The sequence below is a fragment of the Haliaeetus leucocephalus genome, unplaced genomic scaffold, assembly GCF_000737465.1.
Source record: "Haliaeetus leucocephalus isolate CR32 unplaced genomic scaffold, Haliaeetus_leucocephalus-4.0 Scaffold1007, whole genome shotgun sequence".
NCBI classification, from domain to species: domain Eukaryota; kingdom Metazoa; phylum Chordata; class Aves; order Accipitriformes; family Accipitridae; genus Haliaeetus; species Haliaeetus leucocephalus.
The window spans coordinates 1,679,679-1,690,904 of record NW_010973443.1 but is presented as its reverse complement, the minus strand read 5'-3'; the positions used below and the strand labels follow the sequence as shown (position 1 = coordinate 1,690,904).

The 11,226-nt window shown below is 39.7% G+C and overlaps 1 protein-coding gene across 1 annotated transcript in view; it reads left to right on the top strand.

Moving 5' to 3' along the window:
• Positions 1-4,401: 4,401 nt before the first annotated feature.
• The window catches only part of PTPRM (protein tyrosine phosphatase, receptor type, M), a 340,322-nt gene continuing 333,497 nt past the window's right edge, over positions 4,402-11,226 (top strand). Inside the window, exon 1 of the mRNA XM_010584832.1 lies at positions 4,402-4,659. Within this exon, the coding sequence (XP_010583134.1) occupies positions 4,402-4,659 (258 nt within the window). The remainder of the gene's footprint in view (positions 4,660-11,226) is intronic.

Below are 11,226 nucleotides of genomic sequence, written 5' to 3'. Positions count from 1 at the left end.
CCTGGATCCATCGTCTAGATGACTACTTGCTTCAAGGAGAGTTTTCCTTAAATGCTGTTTAGAGGATATGTTGAGGCTAGAATAGAAGTTTACTATGTTTGATACAACAAGCTATGACATGTTAGTTAGTCAACTCTAGATTTAGAAGGTCACAGTAGATGGCTGAATGTCCTTTTGGTTTTCAACTCTGTTTAAAGTTGCATGAGTGAATGTACTGCTCCAGGTGCACAGGGACAGAAGAAACTTCAGCTTCCAAAAGTGTTAGTTGGTGAGACCTTCACAAGTGGGAAATCAAATTGTCCCAAAAGACCTACATAATGTAGTTTACCTGTCATGGCACTGCTAGGTGTGTTATTTCCTGAGGTTCAGATGGCAGTTTAGTCAACCAATTAAAAGGATGCATTTACGTCCTACTCCTTGCCTCATGAACTAAGATCTTACCAGATACTTTCTAGCAGAAAAACTAAACCAGCACATCTGAATGACATACTGCTGCTTAATTTAGTTCTCTTTAAACATTCCCTTTTCTTACAAAAAGTAAAGTAGGATTTATTCTGTTTACAGTGACATTCTTCTGTACCTTTTCACTTTCAACAAAGGAGTTAGAGACAGATTTTCAAAACAGGCTGGCTATATTCCATTTCTTAAGCCAGTGATAATTTTTCACATGGTTCAGTTGTGCAATACATATTACATTAATCAGGATGCTATAAGTTAAATAGTTTTTAAAAATATAGTTCTGTCAAGGGCTGCAGGATTCTTAGCAGCACTGAATATAAAATCGGTTGGGTTGTCAGGAAGGTACTGGTTTGAAATTTTAAAGTGGCTAGGAAACAGTGGACATTTCTGTATTTCTGTATGGCATTCTTGGTGGTAAGATTTAAAAAAAACCTTGCTAGTTAATTTTTAGTGAACTCATGAATGCTTTGTGTGTTGTTTTGATAACTTAGCAAATTATAACTGTTTTAAGGGGTTTACATTTTAAATTTAAATAAATGAATTGAACAGCAGGGCATGTACTAAGTGATGGAAGGAATATTGGTTTCTTTCCTGCCTGTTTTAAGCAAAGATCCATGTGGCTAAATTCAAAATTTATTTGCTTCATTTTTGTACCCAAATATATTTTTGTGAGTTTTATTTTTAACCGTTTATTGTGTTACAAAGATGGGGAAATGTTTTATAAGTAATATAGCAGGACTGCCTCTTGTTCCAGCTGTGTGTTCATTTTTCACCCTTCAGCATCCTAATTAGTCACTGAGCAACAGGATCAAAAATTCCAATGCAGGGGAATTTCATACTTTGGTCAACCCAAGACCAGCAACACCTTAGGAGCCATCGTACTAAAGAAAGTATTGGAAAGACCGAAGACTAACTTGGTTAGTCTCCTCTGTATAAGATAAAGACAGGAGTCTTCTTACTGTGTCTTCGTGGAAGTAAATTTGATTCCTTCTGTATTGGAGTATTTGAAGATGTTTGTATTACAAGTCAAAAAACACATAGCACATTCTGTATGAAAACAATGTACTGTTGTGACAGGCTGAAACAGGGTTGAGCACATGTGAAAAGTAATAATAAAAAGTATTCCTTCCTGTGCTTATGCCAATAGGTTAGGAGCAAGTTTACCACCTCTTGGTTGCTCCATCTAGAATGGGTGTGTGTGTGTGTCCTTTTTTTCTCCTGATTATGGCCTTCTTACATTTTAGATTACTGACATAAAGCAAGAAATAATGTGTTGCAGTTGTGTGTACTGTAGATTTGAGTATGGTGTAATCAGAAACTTGTGGAAACCAGTCCTTGCATGGAAAAGCAGGTGAATCATTCCTTCTTGCCTTTCCTTCTGCTAAATTAAAAATTAAAAGTTTTCTCTAGTAGAATATGGAAAACACGTTCAGTGACTTCTACTTACGTTACTAATAAGAATTTGTCGCAATACATTATAGTAACTAGCAGTCTGTACATTAGTAGAGAGTAATGCCGTTTAGGAAGTAAAATATTCATATTCCTTTGTATCACAATTAATTTCCATTTTTATCAACTTTATAAGCAGTTATTTTGTCTAGAATGAAAATTAATGAGAAGTTATGCTTGATAAATAATTTAAAGTAACTGCAAAACCGTATTATTGAATAGTTAAACCTATTTAAGATAAAGGTGCAGTCTGGACCAAAGTTCTCTAAACACTTACATTCCATTTCAAGAAATGACCTAAGAGTTTGCATCCCATTGAAATTCCAAGGTATCATTACCCTTCAAAGTACAAAAAAAGAAAAAAATTAGAAGTTGTTTTCTAATAACTGTTTGAGAAATGTGTGCTTGTATTTTTATAAGAGCACTTAGGTATGCATTTATAGCATGCATTTATAGGGTGCACCTATAACATCAATTTATTGACTTTTATGGAAAACGCAAGGTTTAAATTATCTCATGTATTTTATTGATATGTTTTCTTTCCAAAGTATGCATTGTGTTGAATTTTATTTCCTTCTATGGTATCATAGTGTATGTGTTAATAGAATTCTTCCCTTTGGGTTTGTTCAACCCAGAAACATGACTGTATTGAAAATCATGTTGTTTCTTCTAATATAATGTCTATACAGGCATTCAGATTCTTTAGTTGCACATCTGTTCTGTAACATGATTATTTTGAAGGTACACTTCAATGAAACACATTAATAGGTACTGAAAAACAGAGCCTAAACTGACTATCTATTCATGCGAGGGTTGTTTGAACGTAACTTTATTTGAACTATACCTTTACATTTCTTGTTGTTTGTTGTTTAAATTGGGACCATAGTGTAAAATTCACACATACACCCACCCACCCCCCATAAAGCTTACCCGTTTGCTGAGTATTTTCTTTTGTTCTGTCTTTTCTTAGGTCTTGAGGCCAGGAGACAATTGTCACATTTAATCAGTTAAGGATATAGCTGGTGATTAGCTAGAGTAGGGCTAAGGAACCAAGAACATTTTAGCCTTCATCTGCATCATCTACTGCATCCCACCATCTGAGCACACATAATTCTCCTTGATTTCATTGCAACTCTTGTGGTGGGTTGACCCTGGTTGGATGCCAGGTACCCACAAAAGCCGCTCTATGACTCCCTTCCTCAGCTGGACAGGGGAGTGAAAATACGATGAAAGGCTTGTGGAGATATGGACAGGGAGAGATCACTCAGCAATTGTTGTCACAGGCAAAACAGATGCGACCCAGGGAATTTAATTAATTGCCAATGAAATCAGAGTAGGGTAATGAGAAATAAAAACCAAACCTTAGAACACCTTCCCCCCAGCCCTCAACCCCACTCCTGGTTCTCTCCACCTCCTCCCCCCGGCGGCGCAGGGGAACAGGGGATGGGGGTTGGGGTCAGCTCCCCACACCTGGTCTCTGCTGCTCCTTCCTCCTCAGGGGGAGGAGGACTCCGCACTCGGCCCCTGCTCCACCGGGGGGTCCCTCCCACGGGAGACAGTCCTCCACGAACTTCTCCAGCCTGAGTCCTTCCCATGGGCTGCAGTTCTTCATGAACTGCTCCAGCATTAGTCCTTTCTGCAGGGTCACAAGTCCTGCCAGCAAACCTGCTCCAACATGGGCTCCTCTCTCCACGGGTCCACAGGTCCTGCCAGGAGCCTGCTCCAGCGTGGGCTTCCCACAGGGTCACAGCCTCCTTCGGACATCCCCCTGTTCCAGCGTGGGGCCCTCCAAGGGCTGCAAGTGGATATCTGCTCCACCGTGGACCTCCATGGACTGCAGGGGGACAACCTGCCTCACCATGGTCTTCATCACAGGCTGCAGCAGAGTCTCTGCTCCAGTGCCTGGGGCACCTCCTCCCCCTCCTTCTTCACTGACCTTGGGGTCTGCAGGGTTGTTTTTCTCATATTCTCACTCTGGTGTTGCACAGCAACTTTTTCCCCTTTCTTAAATAACGTTATCCCAGAGGCACTACTACTGTCGCTGATGGACTCGGCCTTGGCCAGCGGCGGGTCTGTCTTGGAGCCGGCTGGCATTGGCTGTAGCCCCTCTGCTACTGAAAACCTTGCCACGCAAACTCAGTACCGGCTCTGCATATAGAAATGGTCAGATAGTTGGGACATACAGTTGATTCTCTTCTAACATCTGTAGATTCAGTGCAGTGCAGATCACTTCAGTGGTTTTTTTGTTTGTCTCTTTCTTTCTCCAACTGTAAAATAAGGATTCTAATATTTACTAGCTTTGGAAAAGAATCTTGAAATTCTCAAAAGCAATTTGAGATTAAATACCTACCAAATACAAATTACTGTTATGTTAGTAGAAGCAAAGCAAAATGATTATTTTTTTAATGATACTTTAATTGCCGATTACCATATTAGGAAGAGGAAAATAAAATAAAGAAACTGAACTAGTGACTTTGTTTTGCAGGTTCTTTCATGTTGGTGAATACATCTGGGAGATTTGCGGGACAGAAAGCTCACCTCCTTCTGCCCCATCTGAAAGAAAATGATACGCATTGTATTGATTTCCACTATTATGTTTCAAGCAAGAGTGGATCTAGCCCTGGCACTTTGAATATATATGTGAAAGTTAATGATGGTCCTATTGGTAACCCCATCTGGAACACATCTCTCTCTGCTACTTGGAACAGAGCAGAACTGGCAATTAGCACTTTCTGGCCCAATTTTTATCAGGTATGTTTTACTTTTTATGAATTTTTTTTTCTCATAATGGTCACATGGTTTTTAATCATAATTTTGACTTTAAATCAAAATATCTTTTGGTCTGTTTTGTTGATCTTTATCTTAATTATATTTTTGAAGATGATGCTGAATGCTTGGTTTTACATATATATGGCTGTGTTTATATGTTTACATATATTTATAGAACTGTATGGAATGTATGCACGCACATATATGCTTTAAATGTGGATGAAATAATTATATTGAAACTTTTTTAATTATATTGAAATTTTGCCATGGATTTCAGTCAATGACCTCTGTTTCTCTGTAATAAATTCACTCATTGTTTCAGTTCATTAGGGATGCTGGAACTGAATGCCAGTAGATTTTATTGCAGTAGAGTCTTCAAGTTTGATTTAGATCAGCAATACTTGTTGCTTTAGAAGTAGCAAGATTCAATCTTTTGAATCCTCAGTTTGAGTCGTCAGTTTGAATGCAATATCCATTTGTTCTGTCCAGTAGTAAACATAAATATAACCGTAACTGTTGTAGGAATGGGCTTCTGATTACATTCATTTGACAGTTCCTTAGGGTGCTGCTTTTCTGTAGGAAAGTTTACAGATTAAACAGTTGTTTACTGTTGTATAGTAGTTCAACAGTTTTTCTCCTTCTTTGCATGAAAATATAGTCTATGTCTCCACAAGCAAGTAATTTGGTATAATAAAAGCAGACCAAGGCTCTTAATGAGGCTCTTCTCATCTTCATTTGCAGTTCAGGAAGTTTGGTTTGGATTTTATTTGGTCCCCTGTGCTGAACATTATCACTGTACTTATGGTTTGAAGCTTCCTGCAGAAAAGCTGTCCCAAAGATGGGGGTTCTTTGACTGCAGACCTCCCTAGGGAGTAGAGTGTTGTCATTCCATAGTGTCGTTCCAGGGTGTGACAACATCTTAATTACTACATTTATGTCCTGACTACCAGCGTCATGTGGTAGAGCCTTGTTTCTGTTCCTGCATGTGCTGTTTAGTGTGACCAGGCTTTTGGTGCCCCATCATATTCTCATTATGAGTTTGGCAATGTCCACTGCACGGTACCCTGGTGTGTTATAGTGGACTTCTTTCTGTGGCTGCAGCAGCTGATCTGTGAGGATGTCTCAAGTGAACTGAAGCCGTTCCTTTTGAACCCTTTTTCGTCTAAGGAGAAAAACAAGCTGAACAACTTCCTGGACTCTTTTCCTCTGTGATTGTTTCCCCCACAATTGACAGAAAGTCTTGGTCCAAAAGATGAGTTTGGAGTGCCAGGACCATCTTGTCCTTGGAACACAGATACCTGGCAGTGGGTGCAATACTTGCAGTCCCAAAAGAGCACACTCTTTTTCTCTTGCCTCTTATAGTGTGTTGCTAGGTTGTGTAGGGAATATTGACAGGGTCTGCATTTGTATCCAGTGCTCTGCCCAAGGCGGCTAGGAATTGCTCCAGCTGCGTCATCAGGGCTTCCTGGAGAAGATTCAGGGTAAGTTTATGGACATCTCAGCAAATTTCACTTGGGGGACTCATGATGTGCATCTCCTATAATTGGTCGCAGGCCCAACGTGGGAATACTGGCACCTTTTCCAGAAGGGCAGGCATATTAGCGGAGTTGAGGTTCACCTCAGCATTGTGGGAGAAGCTGTGTACTACCTGCCTCTCTGGAGCATGAGGCTGTATCCTGATCAGAGTCCAAGCTTGGTTTAGCCATACCTTTACATTTCTCAGGGTGAAAGGGCAATGTGTATTTTGTTGCCTGTCAGATTTCAAGGCGTGTTTGGACGATACTCCTAGTCATATGATTTAGTTTTAGGTAGTCTGTGAGGAGCAGGGAGTTGGACTTCATAATCCTTATGGGTCCCTTCCAACTCAAGATATTCCATGATTCTATGACCTTACTGCAAGACTGTGGACCCCATGTTACCAATTTGATGCCAGTGTTCAGAATACCCTCCAATGATGCCAAAGAGCCTTTCTATCTTGACTGAAATAATGAGGACCAGTCTGTGTTGTTAGCCTCGGTGGATGGTGGGAGAAGAGTAGAGCATCCCACAGATGATTTCATGGCTGAGATTGGATATAACTCGTGGTGGTTTGTAACATGGGATCTACTGGAGGGATTTGTGAGGATGCTGGGTGGTTCAGGAGTGCTATGTGGTATGTGCACATTTTGCAGACACTGGGTGGATGTATGACTGTCTTGCTCGTGCCTAAGACTGGACCATAATGTCCTCATCTGGGTTTGGAGTGAATTAGTAGAGGAGCTTCTAATTTCCTGTCTTCTGAAAGGAGTCTGGTTTTTATGCAACAGAACTGCTCTGTGAACTAACAGTCAGTAAAGACGAGGATTGCTCTTCAAAGCCTCACTGTAGCTCTGAACCAAAATGCTAATGTGGACAGGGGAATTTTAATAGAAGAAGCCTTGACTCTAACTAGTAAGTTTAAGTGAAATTAACATGTTAGTAAAAATAGAGACAAGCTCTGACAGTTTTAAATGTTATTGATACTAGTAATAATCCGTGTCAGATTTCTAACAATATGATACATCTAACTGATGTGTGAGTAATATGGATATTTGGCCATAGAAGTAGAAAGATAACCTTTCTAGTCCACTTACTCTTTGAGACCTGCCACCTGGACTGTTCACTCTTATTCATAGGTGGACCCTTATATGCTTGGATGGTGTACTGCAGTTTAGCAAATTGCCGTGCATCAACTGGTATGTAATAAACACCTGAGTCTGTAATGGATTCCATGTGCCCTCTTTGCCTCTAGAAATATAGAAGTTTTTACATAATCTTTCTTTCACTGAGGAGTATAGTAAGTAATTTTCTTTGCATTTGCTGCATGTAGTCTGAAATAATACCTGCTTAGGTATTGCAATTTAGCTGATGTGCCAAAATGTCTTATGATATAGTAATATCCATGGCAGTCCACGGAATCAGTGTAAAATAGTGTAATTTCATCAGCTTCACTGTAGATAAGCTAATTTATTCTTGAGGAAGCTGTCTCCATTTTGATAGCTTATGGTCAATCATCTCCATTTTGGTTGCCTCCATCCTCTTGGAAATCTGTAACGGAATTTCCTCACTTGCCTGGTGACACTTGCAGTTTCTCATTGTTCCTGAACTCTTCATGTGTTTTCATGCTTTTTGTTCTTCACAGTTTGTTTTGGGGAGAGGCAGGAAGTTAGCTGCAAGCGGCTGGGAGAAGGGTAGGAAGAGGAGAGAGGGTATACATGGATCGTGTGACAATGTGCATCCAAGTTAGGTGAGAGCTCAGATGACTGCGTGTATGGTGGGAGAAGGCAGAGGACCTATATGACAAGTGTCTAGCACCAGATCTGTTTCCTAAGCTGCTATTAATTTGATTCCAAAACTCCGACTTCTTTTGGCACAAATCCATGTGTTTCTCACGTAACCTCCAAAATATACAAGACTTCCTCCTAGTGATTTTCTGAGGCTGTCTGACCTTATTGAATAAAAATAAGAAAAGTCCTCTAAGAAGATTTTTAAGGAAGATAGGGCCCTTTTTAAGTTTTCATATATGAAGGTTGGTAGTTTCCTCATGAGTAATCTTCAGGAAAAGGCTCAGCACTAGTAGATGAAGGGACAAAGTAATGTAATTGTGTGATTTTCTTTGTTGTGTTTTAAATCGCATATCGATGTAGGCATCTGCATGTTTGTGAATGCCTTATAATTCTGTTCCATTAGTGGACACCTACAAGGTGTCTAGCTGCAAATGAAGCCAAAATGTACTACAGAACTCTGAAGATAAATTATATATGATAACATTTCAGAGTTACAATTTTTATGTAATGCAGGATGCTTAAAAACACAGTGGTGTTGGTCTGTTTTGCTGTTGATTCATGAAAAATGTAGGCAAAATAACTCCCACTGATGGTAGGTGACTAGAAATTAGATTGTGTAGTGTGAAGTGCATTTTAATCCAGCTTCTAAAGATGTATTTGTTTAAACCATGTATTATTAACACATATATACAAAGCTTTCAAAAGATTTAATTATTAACAGTATTTTATTATTGTAACACCAGTTATCCAAGCTTGTTAATACCTTTCATGTTGGGTTTCCATTTAGAATTGACTCTTTAGAAGTAGAGTCTCTGAACAAAGTAATTAATTTCTTTTAGTGTACACTTTTCTTTTTACTAGGTAATTATTTGTGTAGGTTTCACCCCATATGAAAGCTGTACTACATGTATAAATCACAATGATAACCTGCATGCAACAACACTTAATTATAATTTAATTACTGTTTATTTAAACTTAAATTGTCAAGTATTCTGGTGATTAAGGATATATTTAATTCCATAATTAATGGTCTTCTAAGTGCTACTGCTTAACATCTATCTGCCTTTGACTTTAGGTTATGTCTACATTGTGGTCCAGTTGCTGATTACAGTATAGTTGCAGTAACATAAGTTCAAGCTGCCAAACACCTTCTGAGGGTCAAAGATAACCAGTACAGTTTGTTCTTTTCTGCTGTGCCTCCTGGTCTCTGAGCTATTTGTTTCAAAGTAGCTGGGATATTTCTACAGGAGCTGGTCTTCTGTACTGTAAAATCCCTTTAGGAGTGCTCCTCTGAGGGAGCATCGGCTTCCTGTTTTTATCCATCTCCACTGGTCACAGGAGAAATTGTTTGCTCTGCTGAGCTATTGTCTACTTGGTGCATCTTAAGAGCGAGCATCATGCCATTAGAGACAGCCTGCAAACAAAACAAGGCTTCGTGTAACTACTAAGACCTTCACCCTCCTCCTTACTTGAGTAGAATTAGGATGTACACAGAAAAAGAGGATTAAACGCTATATAGATTTCTATGGGTAGTGGTGAGCTTTTTTAGATTCTTGGGGAGCAGTCGCAGTAGGTTGAGAGGCTCTAAAATTGATGCTTTGAGATACAGGTAAGTCCTGAAATGGCTGCATGGCTGCTCCTCTAGTGAGGAGAGGGTGGTTTTGGGTTTTTTTGAGGGGGGGGGGGTTATTTTTAATGTTTTGATTTTTTTCCTCATTTGGATCTTTTAACAGGAGGAAAATCTGTTATTTCAGGGTTGTTTTCTTGTTTTGTGTGTTTGGGGTGGGGGGGAGTAATTTTTTTTTTTCTTATTTCCTAGGTTAGTTAATGATTCTCAGACCAATCAGTAGTATTTTAAGTGTATTTTTTGGTTTTGAAGCATTGCAGTTTTAGAACTTTGCAATATGCAAAATGCCACTACTGGGTTGAGTCTGGTGAGTGGCTTCTGTTCCCCGCTCCTAACCCTGCACGCAGGCAATTTGGCACAGTACCATTGCAAGTTAGTCACCATCCCCACATCAGTTTTTATATTTTTGAATTATTTGCTTTGTACTTTGCTGGGAGTCAGGCATGGCAGCAATGAGCTGAAACAAATCTTGATTAAATAAAACAACAAACACTGCAGTTTTAAAATCCAGAATGGAATTGAAAGGATTAAAAATAGCTTGCAGTGGAGTAATGCTACTCTCTGTGTCACTGCACCTTCTTTAAACATAAATTCCTGTGAAGCTGGAATGAGAAAATGGGGTAAGAGCCTGACAGTAATTCCTGATCTTTTTTAGTAAGGACGTAAAGGAGTTACATGGTATCGCTTCACACTGAGATGAGATTAATCCTTTACCATTCTGACACTTTCCCCTGTAAATTAGGAGTTCAGGGAATAAGAAGCAGTAGATCCAACCTACCTTTTCAAATCTGGACTTACTTAAACTTTCATTTGTTTCATAACCTCCTTTGTACATGCTTTGCTTAGAGTTTGGCTCATGCAATGTATTTAAGTCATCAGCTAGGACAGAGTTAAGCTTCTTGTGCAGTAAAGGTCAGGCTCACATTCTCATGTATTGTGTGTGTTGCAATCAACTGCAGACATATGGTTCCTGAACTGCGCTTTGAACTCAAAAGAAACCTTGAAATACATATTGCATTTTGAATCACAGCCCTGTGTCAGGCATCTTGAACAACTCTTCTTCATTATGTTGGGTGATTTGGGAATAGTTATTTTGAGAAAGATGCGCCAGGGCAAACCGCGTACCTAAATTTAAAAACCCCAGCAGTCTAAAAATGGTCAAGAGTAAGCAGGCCTGCGCTTTTTGTCATATACACAAGGCTCTGTTATTTTCTCCCATCCCTTGTTCCTGAACCAAGAAAGCTCCTGGGCCTTCAGTAGAGAAATGTAAGACAGCTGGTTTAGAAATGAAAAGAGAAGAATAAGATTTAATAAACCTTAATGTCAGGAGTTCAGTGTTGCTCACCCTTAAGAGGTTTCTTCGGAGTCTCAGGTTGGCAGCAACCACCAAAATGTTGTTAAATATGCTTCAGTGCACATGCGAGTGCTGAATGGTAGTTGTGTAGGAGTAAGAGGTGGGGAGGGAAACGGCATAAAGCGAATTCCCAGGCAGGGAGGCCTGACCACGTTTTAGGCAGCTCAAGACAATAAGCTGTGATGGGTTTCTGCAGGACCTGGAAAGGACCAGGTCAGGAACCTCCCTTCGTGTGTCTTTGATGAGGCAGCAGTCGCTGTGAT